Source organism: Macaca thibetana, chromosome 1 (assembly GCF_024542745.1).
Source record: "Macaca thibetana thibetana isolate TM-01 chromosome 1, ASM2454274v1, whole genome shotgun sequence".
Lineage (NCBI taxonomy): Eukaryota > Metazoa > Chordata > Mammalia > Primates > Cercopithecidae > Macaca > Macaca thibetana.
The window spans coordinates 17,505,454-17,520,107 of NC_065578.1; the positions used below are offsets into that span (position 1 = coordinate 17,505,454).

At 54.0% G+C, this 14,654-nt stretch overlaps 2 protein-coding genes across 2 annotated transcripts; both read left to right on the forward strand.

Annotated features, from left to right (window-relative positions):
* The first annotated feature begins 1,168 nt into the window (after window positions 1-1,168).
* LOC126956593 (rootletin-like) lies at window positions 1,169-3,415 on the forward strand. The gene is made up of 2 exons (XM_050793661.1): window positions 1,169-1,994; window positions 2,580-3,415. Exons 1-2 carry the CDS (start codon window positions 1,935-1,937, stop codon window positions 2,796-2,798), a joined length of 279 nt encoding a protein of 92 aa, XP_050649618.1. The 5' UTR covers window positions 1,169-1,934; the 3' UTR covers window positions 2,799-3,415.
* Window positions 3,416-4,276: 861 nt separating this feature from the next.
* On the forward strand, window positions 4,277-14,205 carry LOC126930324 (rootletin). The gene is made up of 5 exons (XM_050747613.1): window positions 4,277-4,417; window positions 11,756-11,783; window positions 12,391-12,617; window positions 13,338-13,434; window positions 14,108-14,205. The coding sequence occupies exons 1-4, from the start codon at window positions 4,277-4,279 to the stop codon at window positions 13,425-13,427; spliced, it is 486 nt and encodes a 161-aa protein (XP_050603570.1). The 3' UTR covers window positions 13,428-13,434; window positions 14,108-14,205.
* The last annotated feature ends 449 nt before the right edge of the window (window positions 14,206-14,654 follow it).

The following is a 14,654-nucleotide window of genomic DNA, read 5'->3' on the forward strand; positions in this document are numbered from 1 at the left end:
TTTTTTTTGAGACAGTCTTACTGTGTCGCCAGGCTGAAGTGCAGTGGCGTGATCTCGGCTCACTGCAACCTCCGCCTTCCAGGTTCAAGCGATTCTCCTGACTCAGCCTCCCAAGTAGCTGGGACTACAGGCATGCACCACCATGCCCAGCTAATTTTTATATTTTTATTAGAGACAAGGTTTCACCATGTTGGCCAGGATAGTCTCAATCTCTTGACCTCGTGATCTGCCCACCTTGGCCTCCCAAAGTGCCGACATTGCAGGCTAATTTTTGTATTTTTAGTAGAGATGGGGTTTCACTATGTTGGCCGGGCTAGTCTCGAACTCCTGACCTCAAGTGATCATCTGCCCGCCTCAGCCTCCCAAAGTGCTGGAATTACAGGCTTCAGCCACCACGCCCGGCCTGGTCTAGTCTCCTTTTAGAGATGAGAAAACTGAGGCTCAGGGAGGTAACCTGTTCAAGGTCATACTGTCTTGAACACCATACTTGCAAGTGACTGAGCTGTGTCTCACATGCAACCTCAGACCTGATACTGACTCCAGAGCTGTGTGCCTAACCACTATACCACATAGCCTCCTTGCCCCAGGGAAAGAACAATGGGAGGTGGTGGGTGACCTTTGTGTTTCAGGGCCCTGGGATATAGGGACTGTGCTTTTCTTTTTTTTCTGAGACAAATTTCACTCTTGTTGCCCCGGCTGGAGTGCAATGGCACTATCTCGGGTCACTGTAACCTACGCCTCCCGGGTTCAATTGATTCTCCTGCCTCAGCCTCCCAAATAGCTGGGATTACAGGCATGCGCCACCACGCCCGGCTAATTTTTATATTTTTGGTAGAGATGGGGTTTCACCATATTGGTAAGGCTGGTCTCAAACTCCTGACCTTAGGTGATCCGCCCACCTTGGCCTTCCAAAATGTTGAGATTACAGGCCTGAGCGCCTATGCCTGGCCGGTACTGTGCCTTTTGGATTTTCAAATGAATGAAATGAGGATTTCTTGGGTGTTGGCCATGTGACCCCCCGGCACCGTGTCATGTGCTGGTTATGCACACATGATATTCTGTTTCATCCCCGGACGGCTCCATGTGGTGAGTGCTGATATTATCACATCTTACGTAAGAGGACACTGAGGCTCAGAGAGGCAAAGTCACTGTTCCTGGTGCACCCAGCTAGTGGGGGCTGGGGTGGGTGTGGAGGGGCCAGAAGCTTCCCAATAAGTGCCCGCAGGGCAAGGCTGGGGCATTTGTAGGTGGGGGCTGTGCCACTGTGTCTAGGTCAGACCTAGGAATGCCGCAGGTGTTGCATAAATGCTCATCAGTCCAGGCTGGACCGCTCATGCCCAGCTAAGTGCCTAGCCTGCTCTGGGTGACCTCATAGCCTGCATTCTTTGCCCTACACCTGTTGTGGGAAAGCGTGCTCCCAGCATGCTGTAAATCCTTGCATTCTTAGCTAACCATATGACCCCAGTTCTGGGCCAGCAAAGATCATCCGGAAGACTTAGGGCTCTGGCCTTTCCTACCGCCCCGCATGACTACTGACTCCACCCCCTGGACTTGGAGGGCTCTAGGACCCAGCAACCTGTGGAGGGTGGAGAGTGTGTGAGGTCCTGACCTCCAGGTGCCTCCCCTCTTTTCCTCCCCCCATTCCCTCTTGTCTCTCCTCCCTTCCTTTCTCTCCCTTCTTCTCCCCTCTCTTTATCCTTCCTCTTCCTTCGGCTCCCCGCCTCTGCTTCCCTCCTCTCCTGTCCTTTCCCATCCCCTCCCCCCTCAGCCCCCATCCCGCTCCTCCCACCCCGGTGGTCACATGGGGGCGCCCCGGGATTTAAGCTTAATCTGCCTGGTGCTCAGCACAGCAGCCTGGCTGTGGCGCGTGCTGACTGAGCTAGTCTTGGGGTCCTGGGGAAGGGGGCTGGAGGAGTGCCCACAGCCTCCCCCCCATGACCTTGGGGCTGGCGGGGGCACAGGAGGTCGAGCTGACACTAGAGACGGTTATCCAGGTGGGTCTTGGGGGCTGTGCCCACCCTGTCTGGGGCGGGGTAGTGTGGACTTAGCAGGAGTGGTGAGAGGTGTGTATGTCTTGGGGGTCAAGGGGTGGGAGGGGTGTGGTGGTGGTGAGGTATAAAGGGCCCGCACTTGCAGTTTCTGGCAAGAAGGGGGGCAGAGGTACACACAGGGTGCACCTGCTGTCGCTCCCTCATCCCAGTGCCCTGCATTGGGAGAAGGGGGTCCCTACTTCCAGATTTTAGGATTCGGAGGACCTCTGGCATAGCCGGATCCTCATCCATCTAGGGTCGGAGCCGGATTGGAGCCCCCAACACTGGACTGCCTCAGTGGGGTTTGGGAGTTGCTCGTGGGGTTTGGTTCGCATCTCTGGCCCTGGGTGGCCTTCTTCCAGGGGCGGGGAGTGCACAAGAGGCTCCTCCCACGGGGATTTTTTGGATTCTAATTCCCAGGCTTCACTCCATCTTGAGTGGGCTCCTGGGGACCCATATCTTGGGCAGTAGGACTTTGCGGCTCTCCCCCCAAGGCCAGGGAGCCCCGGGTCCCAGGTCCCCCTGAAGACCCTCTCGCTTTTCCCACAGACACTGGAGAGCAGCGTCCTGTGCCAGGAGAAGGGCTTGGGCACGCGGGACCTGGCCCAGGACGCTCAGACCACCAGCCTGCCTGCCCGCATCAGGGAGATTGTCACCCGCAACCTCTCCCGGCCTGACAGCCCAGGTGCCACCCCCATCCGCTCCCCTCCACAGACACCACCCACATTTTACCTCTTCGCATGTCCCTTTCCTGAGCAGTCACCATGATGATCATGACTGTAACTTGCTGTGGGGCAGGCACAACCTTATGACAGAAGAAGCCATTTTACAGATGAGGAAACGGAGGCTCAGGGATGAATTTGCCCAGACTTATTCCGCATGTGGTGCAACTAGAAGGAAGGGCTGAGCATCCCCTCCGTGCTTGCCTGTAGCCTGCTGCAAAGATGTGAACCCCAAATCCCATATTCCCACCTGGGGAAGGTGTGGAGCTGGCTGAACCCAAGATATAGGGAAAGGGCAGCTCAGCTCAGACCAGGGTTTTGCAGAAGTCTGAGTGGATGGCACTGTCCATGCATTTCCCACGTGGGCAGGAATGTGGATGGTCCCTGCTCCTCTCAGCCGGTGGCACACACTGTATCGTTATGTGGCTTGAGGGTCTGGGAAGGGCACAGTCAGTTGCAGCTGGTGTGCTGGCAGCCCTCCGTGATGGAGTTTTGGTGTTCTAACCATTGTCTCTGTTCAACTGACAAGCTACAGACGGGCCCCCGCCTTGGGAGCACCAGGGTTGTTGGCGCCCTGGAGCTCCAGACAGGGAGTGCCTTCACCCTAGCACCTGGTCCATGTCCAGTTCTCCCAGGGTAGAAGGGAAACCCACAGGAGGTGGGAAACCCACAGGAGGTGGACAACCCCGCTTCTCCCGCTGGCCTTTCTTTCCCTCTTCTCTCTTTCTCCTCCTCCTCACAACCTGACCCACGCTATCCTGAGCCCTAACATTTAAACTTCCTTGAAGCCCTTCCCCTGAATGAGGCTTTGATGCTCTTCTGGGAGGATCTGGTTACTATTCTATGTTTTGTTTGCTTGTTTTTTTTGTTTTGTTTTTTTTTTTTGAGGCAGAATCTCTCTGTGTTGCCCAGGCTGGAGTGCAGTGGCACAATCTCAGCTCACTGGAACCTCTACCTTCCGGGTTCAAGTGATTCTCCTGTCTCAGCCTCCCAAGTAGCTGGGACTACAGGCTTATACCACCATGCCCGGCTAATTTTTGTATTTTTAGTAGAGACAGGGCTTCGTGATGTTGGCCAGGCTACTCTCAAATTCCTGACTTCAGGTGATCTTCCCATCTTGCCTCCCAAAGTGCTGAGATTACAGGCGTGAGTGCGCGCCCGCCCCACCCATTTTACAGATAAGTAAAACTGAGGCCCCGGGGAAGAACTGTAATTGGAAAAGGAGGGAGCAAGAACTCAGGGGTCTCCTGGCTCCTAGACTGAGCCTCTCTCCTGTACCTCCAAAACCTGCTGGGACACACTTTAGCTGGAGCTGTGTTCACTTTATGTCCAGCTTTGTATCCCCTCCTTGCCTTCCTCCCTGTTCTCAGCTCTGTTTGCAGGCCTAATCCTGCAGCCATTCCCACCTGGGCTCATCTCAGGGGCCTGGATGGTTTTCTTGCCCTCCCCGTGGGGGGAGGATGTCCCACTGGACCCAGAAGCCAATGATGTACCCACTGTCCCTTGCCAGTCCCGCTGCCGGCGATGGAGATGGCATCGCTGCTGTCACTGCAGGAGGAGAACCAGCTGCTGCAGCAGGAGCTGTCCCGCGTGGAGGACCTGCTGGCCCAGAGCCGTGCCGAGCGCGATGAGCTCGACATTAAGTACAACGTGGTCAGCGAGAGGGTGGGTGCCGCCCAGGTGGTGGGCTAGGCCAGGGCTCCCCCGGTTTGAGGGCATGGAGGCATCTAGACCAGGTCCACACACGGGGCAAAAGATGGGACCTGGTGTCAGGTTGGCCTGAGCTTGGATTGAGGCTCTGCCACGTTGAGTGGCGTTGAACAAATCGCTACATTCTTCAAGCCTGTTTTCTGTAGTGGGGATTGTAATGGGACGTGGAGTTGTTTGAATAATAGGAAATAATAGAATAAAGTGCCTGGCATAGGGGCATTTTGTTCCCATCTGTCCCAGGCCTGTTAGGGGTTCGGGACACAGAGAACGAGATCCCTAGAGATTCCTGCCCCTTGAGTTTCTGGGCATCTCCCTGTGCTACCGTTGCCACGGACCTTGGGGCTGAGGTGGTGGCTGGATGCTGGCTGGAGTCTGGTGTGGCCACCCGCGGTGTTCTGCAGGACATCTGGGGCAGCCACAAGACCTGCCGCCACTGCCTATTGGAATGGGTTCCAGGCAGGGAAGGAAGGAGAAGCAGGCCTGTCTTCATGTCCAGGCAGGTTTCACATCACCCATGCTGCAGGCTTGTGGGGGTCCCACGGCCTGGGGCGGGAGCTGGGTGTGAGCCGGTGCCAGGGGTGCGGGATGCTGTTGATGCACTGTCTGCTTTGGGCCTCCAGGTGGCCGGGAGGTGACCCTGGAAAGTTGGTGGTGGCTGAAGATTGGTAAGGGAGTTACAAATAGGACCGAGTGTATGTGTGCAGATGGGAGACATGCAGGTGGCAATAACATATTAATAGCAGCTACTGTTTATTGAGTGCCTAGTATGTGCCAGGCACGTGCTGAGTGTTTCACATTTAATACACCAAGTTCGGGACCATTATGATGCCCATTTAACAAAGGAGAAAACTGAAGCTCAGGGAGGGGAAGCACCATGCTGGGGGCACACAGACAGTTAAGGCTAGACACCAGGTCTTCCAGCTCGCCGCCCTGGGGCTCTGTTTGGTTTCTAGACTAACCCAGTCTAGAACCAAAGTTCTGAAGTTTTGTTTCCTACGTACGGGAAGAGACTCTGGGCTAAGGATTTCAGGGCACCGCTGGCCCCCGCGAAGTTGGAAGGGACCCAGAGAGGCAGGGGCTGGCCCAGGGTCTCCTGTGTGGTAGTGGCAGAGCTGGGGTTGGCGTGGGACCCCTGAGCTGGGCTTGTCCAGGCTGGAGCCCGCACTGGGAGGAGGGTGTGTGTTCCTGTGTGTGACTGTGGGGCGTGTCCGTGTCCTGGGATTTGTCTGGCTGGACAAACCCCCGACGAGTTGGGACTTGTAGAGGAGCTGGGTAGGCGGCCCACAGTGGCCCCTAGCATCAGGACAGTGGAGAGCTAGTTTTCCCAGGGTCTGCAGCGGGTGTGTAGGGCATGCTGGCCCCAGTCTTGCATTGTCAGTGGTGATGGGGCCCTGAGCCAGCCCTCCCTTTTCTTTTGGCCCATGCATGGCACAGTGCCACACCCCCAGGGCCTGCCTCTTAAATGCCACCTTCTGAAGCTGGCCCTGCCCCCAGTTGGCAGGGAAAGGAAGAGGTGGGAGGTGACAGGTTCCTCCTCTGCTGGGACACAGCAGCTGGGGCTGGGACTGCAGCACAGGGGGTCTGGGTTAGTGTGGAAGGCTCCCTCCTGTGGCTAGGGAGGCCCCAAATGGCACGCAGAGGGCGCCCGCTGCTTCAGTTGTCCTCTATCCACCATGGTTTGAATGAGGCCCCACCTGGAGGCAGAGGTGGAATAGGAATGACTATTCCTGGAATAGGAATGACTGCAAAGGCCTTTCCTGGAGGGTGGGTCCCAGAGAACTTCAGAGCCTGGAGATCACCTTATCACAGATAGGGAAAGTAAGTCCTGGAGAGGGAGCATGATAGGCCCAAGGTCAGTGGTGGTGCTGGGATGAGACCCTTGGTCCAGGGCTCTGCAGTTGGGCAACATTCTCTTTCCCTGCCATCCCCTTGTCTCCATGGCCACAGGTGGCAAGTGCCTGCCCCTGCGGCCCTCACTGGCAGGGTGGGCTGGGTTGGGGGGCAGTCAGCGAGATTTTTCTGATCTTTCCAACCCTGCAGCACCCCCGGCATGGGGAGTGGAGGGAGGGTCAGGTCTTTATCCTGTTGACTGCATGTCCTGCAGGGAAACTGAGGCACTCCCTGAGGCCACCTCCCAGCCAAGAGAGAGGATCTCAGGGCCCCCATGGGGGTCCCTCCTTCTTGCTGTCCCTGAGAAGCAGGTGTAGGCGCAGCTGGGAATGGAAAGGAGGGAGTGGCCACGCCTCCCTTGGCTCCAGAGGACAGACCCCCTGGGCTCCCTTGTGTGCATAGCAACCTGGAAAGACTAAATTGAACGGTGGTCCGAGGGCAGCGGTTGCTAGGGGAGACAGTCAACTTCTTTCATCTCTGGCTTAGTGGCAGCCTCCTTCCCTTTTGAATTACAAGTAAAATTGAAAGGCTGTTTTGTGCGGGGTGAAGTTTGTGGAAAGGGGTGAGGTGTGGCCGACAGGGTCCTGGCTTTGGCGGGAGGAGAACCCGGCAACAGCCTGAACCCCTCTGTGTCCCAGAGGCAAACAGCACTTGCTTCACACAGATATGCAGTGTGGACACGACACAGGCCACACTGGGCCCCACACAGAGACACACAGATGCACAAAACATGCCACAAACAACATAGTGAGACCCTAAAACCAGGCTGCGCCTACACTTGCTTCTTAGGGACAGAAACACTCCAATTCACAGAATATGCACATCGTAACCCACAGCCACAGCCAGATGCTGCACAACCCCACACAGGCACAGAACAGTCACCCCACCACCGCGGACCCGTAACACCCACATGCAGATGACACAGCACGCTGTCTCCCACCTCATGGTTGCACACGGACAGAGAAAGCATACAGTTCAACATAGCCACCAATCAGCCCACAAAGGCATACCCAGATGCACAAAGTGTGTATCACACATACAAGGGAGCCCAGGCACACTCCCCAGACCCACGCACGTGCGGTTGTACACTTGCCTCGCCGACAACACAGACATATGCCCTGATACACACAGCCAGACCCAACACCCGCACCACAGCATAGACCTTCAGCCAGATGCCACCTTACCCATTCACGGGAAGGCTCAGAGGCACCAAACCGTCGACATGAACTCAGCACTCACACACAAACACACACAGGGTCCTGCCTGGAGACAAATGACAAAATAACACCCTGTTCGCACCTAGTGAGGGCCACCAACATCAGTGCACAGCATGTGTGGCTGCCCCAGGCCAGCGCCACCACACACAGATGCGGACACCGCTCACCAATGACCTCAGTGGGCTTGGCGCAGACACTTGGCAGGCCTGCAGCGGCAGTCCAGGAGAAACCCCCTACTTCCAACTCTCCTGAACACCCTTGGACTGTGTTCCTCCAGACTCAGGGGCTCAGGCAATCCTGAGCTCAGGCAATCTGCCAGCCTCAGCCTCCCAAAGTGCTGGGATTATAGGCATGAGCCACTGCACCAGGCCAAAATTCCTGATTTTAATCCACTAGAATATTCAGCTTTGCTACCAAGGACCTCACAGCCTCTAGTGATGAAGAGACGTAGATCCCCAAAATTCTAGACTAAGGAAGCGAGTGGTCAGTGATATGTACATGGGACAGAGGGAATGTCCTGGAGGCTCAGAAGGATGGGAGGGATGGGGAGGTCAGAAAAACCGCTTTGTGGAGATGGAATTTGCTCAGAGCCTCAAGGAATGGGTAGGGTTGAAGCAGAGCAGCAGGCACTCCAAGCAGAAGCAAGGCATGAGCAAAGGCAGGGAGGTGCGAGCCCATGGCAGCCAGGGGGTGTTGAACGAAGGGCTGGTACAGGGAAAGGAGAGCCTGCCTCAGCGGGGGAGCTTCGGCCTGCTTGATCTTTGAACAGGGGCATCTGATCGGTGTGAGCCGTCAGCTCAACAGCAGTGTCAGGAGGCTGTAGAGACAGCCCGAAGGCAGGGTGCCAAGCTGTTTCATTTAGTGCATTAAAAACCTTTTAGTTAGTAATCTTTTCTTTATTTTTTCTTTTCTTTATGGCTCACTACAGCCTTGGCCTCCTGGTCTCAAGCAGTCCTCCTACCTCAGGTCCTGTGCGATTCGGAACACAGGTGCATGCCACCAGGCTTGCTGATTTTTTTATTTCTTGTAGAGTCGAGGTGTCACTTTGTTGCCCAGGCTGGTCTTGAACTCCTGAGCCTAAGTGATCCTCTTTCCTTGGCCTTCCAAAGTGCTGGTATTATAGGCGTGAGCAACCACACCTGGTTTAATAATCTTTTCTTAATATCATCAAATAGCCAGTGTCTAGATTTTCCATATGTCTCATAAATGTCACAGATAGGCCAGGTGCAGTGGCTCAGGCCTGTAATCCCAGTAGTTTGGGAGGCCGAGGCGGGCAGATCACCTGAGGTCAGGAGTTAGAGACCAGCCTGGCCAACATGGTGAACCCACACCTCTACTAAAAATAAAAAAATTATCCAGGTGTGGTGACACACGCCTGTAATCCCAGCTACTGAGGAGGCTGAGGCACCAGACTCGCTTGAACCCAGGAGGCAGAGGCTTCAGTGAGCCGAGATCACACCACTGCACTCCAGCCTGGGTGACAGAGTGAAACTGTCTCAAGAACAGGAAAAAAAAAGTCACAGATAGTCTTACTTTAGTTTTTTCTTTACAATTTGTTTGAATCCAGATCCATAGACATTCACAAAATGTGACTGGTGGCTTTGTCTTTTTTTTTTTTTTTTTTTTTTTTGAGACTGAGTCTCACTCTGTTGCCCAGGCTGGAGTGCAGTGGCCGGATCTCAGCTCACTGCAAGCTCCACCTCCTGGGTTTACACCGTTCTCCTGCCTCAGCCTCCCGAGTAGCTGGGACTACAGGCGCCTGCCACCTCGCCCTGCTAGTTTTTTGTATTTTTTAGTAGAGACGGGGTTTCACCAGGTTAGCCAGGATGGTCTCGATCTCGTGACCTCAGGATCCGCCCATCTTGGCCTCCCAAAGTGCTGGGATTACAGGCTTGAGCCACCGCGCCTGGCCAACTTTTGTATTTTCAGTAGAGATGGGGACTTCACCATGTTGGCCAGGCTTGTCTTGACCTCAGATGATCCACCTATCTTGGTCTGCCAAAGAGCTGGGATTACAGGCCCGAACCACTGTGCCCGGCACCTGCTTTGTGTTTTAAGTTCCTTTTAACTTATTTGTTCAGGAAACTGGGCCAATTGTCCTTGGAGATTCTCATGGCCTGGATTTTGTTGGTTGCATCCTTATGGTGTCAATTAACATGTTTCTTTATCCCATGTATTTCCTATAAATTTGATGTTGGATCTAAAGCTAGGTCAGATTCAGGTTCTTCTGCTTGCTTTTATTTTATATTAATTAATTAATTAATTAATCAAGACTCCATAAGTAGAATGTATTCTTCCATCGGGATGTCCCTATGCCTGTTGTCTCTCTTTTCAAGATCCAACCCACTCATCAGAGGCTGCAAAACTGTGAGCTTCTCATTTAGTCACTCCTTTTATATTAATTAGAATTCTGGAATGAGGCAGTGTCCCTCCTTAGTATTGGATAACCAGGGGTACAGTTCATTCAGGAAAGGAAAGGATTTAACCTGTATTATGGACTTAAAATACATTTTTTTTTTTTTTTTTTGAGACAGTGTCTCTCTGTTGCCCAGGCTGAAGTGCAGTGGCACAATCACAACTCACGTTAGGCTTGACCTCCCAGTGTGAAGTGATCCTCCCACTTCAGCCTCCCAAGTAGCTGGGACTATAAGTGTGCACCACTATGTCCAGCTAATTTTTTTTTTTTTTTTTAGAGACAGGGTCTTGCTGTGTTGCCCAGGCTGGTCTCAAACTCCTGGACTCAAGCAATCCACCGGCCTTGGCCTCCTAAAGTGCTGGAATTACAGAAATGGGCCTGCAAAAATACATTTTTAAGGCCAGGCTCGGTGGCTCATGCCTGTAATTCCAGCCTTTGGGAGGCTGAGGCAGGTAGATCATCTGAGGTTAGGAGTTCAAGACCAACTTGGCCAACATGGTGAAACCCCGTCTCTACTAAAAAATACAAAAATTAGCTGGGTGTGGTGACGTACGTCTGTAATTCCAGGTACTCGGGAGGCTGAGGCAGGAGAATCGCTTGAACCAGGGAGGTGGAGGTTGCAGTGAGCCGAGATTGTAGCACTGTACTCCAGCCTGGGCAACAGAGTGAGACTCCATCTCAAAAAAACAAAAACAAAATTTTTAAGTAGCCTTGAAAATTTTTGTATTTTACTTTTGATTAAGTCACATGTTCACAAGGTTCACATTTCAAAAGGGTACACAGTAAAACGGCTCCCTTTCACCTCTGACCCTAGATATTCCCCTTCCCTCCTTGTAGGCAAGCAGCATTATCAGCTTCTTTTTCTTTTTATATGTACAATTTTTTTTCTTTTTTCGGCCACCAAGTTACTATGAGAAGCATTATCAGTTTCTTCTTTTTTTTTCAAAATGCAGTCTCCCTCTGTCTCCCAGGCTGGAGTGCAGTGACATGATCTTGGCTCACTGCAACCCTCTGCCTCCCCGGTTCAGGCAATTCTCCCACCTCCACCTCCCAAGTAGCTGGGATTACAGGCATGAGCTACCACACCCAGCTAATTTTTGTATTTTTAGTAGAGGCGGGGTTTCGTCATGTTGGCCAGGCTGGTCTCGAACTCCTGACCTCAGGTGATCCTCCCGCCTTGGCCTCCCAAAGTGCTGGGATTACAGGCGTGAGCCACCGCTCCTGGCCTATCAGTTTCTTAAGTGACCTTCCAGGGTTATCTTACATAATCAAATAAAGCAGGTCACACACACACACACACAGACACATGCACACTTTTTTGTATATATGCCTGGTAAAATTTCATCTTCACAGTTCTCGAAGATGCTTTCCTCACATATTAGTTATAATTGGGAGGTGACTCTGTGTCAGACCAGTAAGAACTTCTCCACTGGTTTTCTTAACCACAGAGTGTTCCACTGAATAGATGTACCATCACGTACTTAGTCCCCTTTTGATAGACATTCAGGTTGTCACCAGGATTTTTTACACGAGCAATGCTGCAGTGAACCCCCTTGCGCACAAGCCATCTTCTCTGTGCTGGAGTATATCTTTGGATACGTTCTTAGAGGAGGAGCTGGTGGGAAGGTCCTATGCATGCATAGTTCTCGGAGCTTTCCCCCAGTGCTCTCCATTGTGGTTGTACTCACCTTCCCACCAGCTGTGTAGGGGAGCGCCTGTTACCCCAAAGCCCCTCCCTGTGTATTATGTGACCCTTGTTTTTCCCCCTAGTCTGATAGTGGACAAATGGCATCCCAGTGTAGAGTTTTTGTGTGTGTGTGTGTGTTTTTTTTTTTTTTTTTCTTTTGTTTTTGAGATGGAGTCTCACTATGTTTCCCATGCTGGCCTCAAACTCCTGGGTTCAAGCAATCCTGCCTCAGCTTCCCACATAGCTGAAACTGCAGGCGCATGCCACTGCACCCAGCCTAGTATAGTTTTATTTTTATTTTTATTTTATTTATTTATTTTTTGAGACGCAGTCTCGCTGTGTTGCCCAGGCTGGAATGCAGCGTCATGATCTCGGCTTACTGCAGTCTCCATGTCCTGGGTTCAAGCAATTCTCCTGCCTCAGCCTCCCAAGTAGCTGGGACTACAGGAGTGTGCCACCATGCCTGGCTAATTTTTTGTATTTTTAGTACAGACGAGGTTTCACCATGATGGCCAGGCTGGTCTTGAACTCCTGACATCAGGTGATCTGCCTGCCTCAGCCTCCTAAAGTGCTGAGATTACAGGTGTGAGCCACCACGCCTGGCCCCAGCATAGTTTTAATTTGTATTTGGGAGTGAGCCCCATCCCATCGCCAGCCTGTGCTCTCTCCCCAAGGGACCTGCTGCAGCTGGGAGGGGAGCTGGCCCAGACATCATGAGCTGTCCAGGAGGCAGGCCTGGGACTGATCACGGACCTGCGGCTGGCAGAGAGCCGGACCGAGGCAGCCCTGGAGAAGCAGGCCCAGCTAGAGGAGCAGCTGCAGGACAAGATGCTCCACGAGAAGGACCTGGCCCAGCAGCAGATGCAAAGCGACCTGGATGAGGCTGATCTCAGTGCCACGTGGGTACCTGGTGGGTGCTGCATAAGGCAGGCGTCCCTGCAGAAGGTGAAACTGGAGGGTTGGGGAGAAGGGAGCATCTGTTCACTAGGCACAGGGCCTTCCTCTGTGAGCTCAGCCAGTCTTCCCAGGCACCCCACTGAGGTTCCGAAGGCACTTGCCCGGTGTATATCATAAACAGTTTAGCCTCTGATGACAGAACCTGTGGCCGGGTGCGGTGGCTCACACCTGTAATTCCAGCACTTTGGGAGGCCAAGGTAGGGGGATTACCTGAGGTCAGGAGCTCAAGACCAGCCTGCCCAACAGGCGAAACCCTGTCTCTACTAAAATACAAAAACTAGCCAGGTGTGGTGGTGCGTGTCTATAATCCCAGCTATGAGGGAGGCTGAGACAGGAGAATCACTTGAACCCAGGATGTGGAGGTTGCAGTGAGTGAAGATCACATCACTGTATTCCAGCCTGGATGACAGAGCAAAACTCCTTCTGAAAAAAATAAAACAAAAAAACTTGTGCCCCTTACTTCTGCCACCTGGACACGTCCTCAAGTGCTTTCCCATGAGATAAAGCTGGTGGGAACCTCATTCCCGTTTCACAGATGAGAAGCGTGAGGTCTGGAGAGGAGCCAGGACTTGCCTAAGGTCACACAGCCAGGGAGGTGGATGTTAGGGTCCCTGCCTCGGGTTTGAAGAAGCATGGTGGACACAGAGCTAGTGGATTTGAGAGGCAGTGGTGGTCCCCTATTCACCTCTGTTGCTCCCCCAACTCCAGAGTGACAGAGCTGGGCCTGGCAGTGGAGCGTCTTCAGAAGCAGAATCTGGAGAAGGATCAGGTCAACAAGGACCTCACCGAGAAGCTTGAGGCCCTGGTGAGCTGTAGCTGCCCCTGAGATGTGGCAGGGTGGGATGGGGTACCGGCCAGATCCATGGACACAGGCTTAGGGCTGGGCTGCCTGGGCCGCCTGGGCCACCCCCAGCGTCCCACTCACACTCAGGTTCAGGTCTCACAGGTGTGCAGTCTTCGTGGTAAGCACACTCACCTCCTCCATCCCATTTCTTCCCCCCAGCAGCCCTGTAGCATAATCCTCATGACACAGATGGGGAAACTGAGGCCCAAGAGGGGAAATGCTTGTCCAGTCTCAGAGCCAGTAAGCGGGAGAGTCGGGACTTGAACTCCCATTTGCGCTCTCCAGGTCCAGATGCTGCCTCTGGCAACCCAGCTGCTCCCCCTCCCCCACCAGTGGGACACTCACTACCCCAGGGTACAGCCTGGTTTGGTCACCCCTCTGTGTGGGGCCTGGCCTGGGTTCTAGGTTCGGCTCTCCTCCAATTGTCTGTGTGACATGGGGCAGGACACAGCTCTTCTCTGGGCTTGGTCTGTTCAGTGAGGGCCTCAGGCCTGCTGCCCTCGGGCCAGGTGGCTGGCCTATGGACATGGCTTCAGAGGCCACCTGGTCAGTGGTGAGCCAGGGAGGGAAGGGAAAGGGAGGTTTCAGATAAGACAGAACCTGGACCACCTTTGTCTCCCTAATCGCACTCCAGGAATCCCTGCGGCTACAGGAGCAGGCGGCCCTGGAGACAGAGGACGGAGAGGGGCTACAGCAGACCCTAAGGGACCTGGCACAGGTGTGAGCCCAGAGAGCAGGTAAGATAGGGCCCTGCCAGGCAGTCCTGGGCTCCCCCGCCACGCCTTTTGGTGGCCTGGGACTGAACTGCAAATGGGTGGGGGCCTGGAGCCCAGGCTGTAGCTGCTCAGCACCCCTGCTAGCTCACCCGGCCCCTGCCCTGGGGAACCCCCAGTGTCAGAGGGGAGGCACGGCCCTTCCGGAGCCCACCTGTGAGCAACGCCAAATGATGTCTTCGCAATAAATCGGAGGCCTCAGCGGCGAGCTGAGGACTGAGCTAGTGGAGGAGGTGAAATCAGGAAGGCTTGTTGTAGGAGGGAGCATTTGGAATGAGGCAGCCCCCAGCCTCGCCTGGGCAGCTTTACCAGCTAACCCCGCGGTTCCTAACTCTGTGGCCTCCTTCTGCCTCCCTCCCCTACCCTCAGGCCATCCTGTGCTATGTTGAGAGCGGCGTCCAGCTGAGC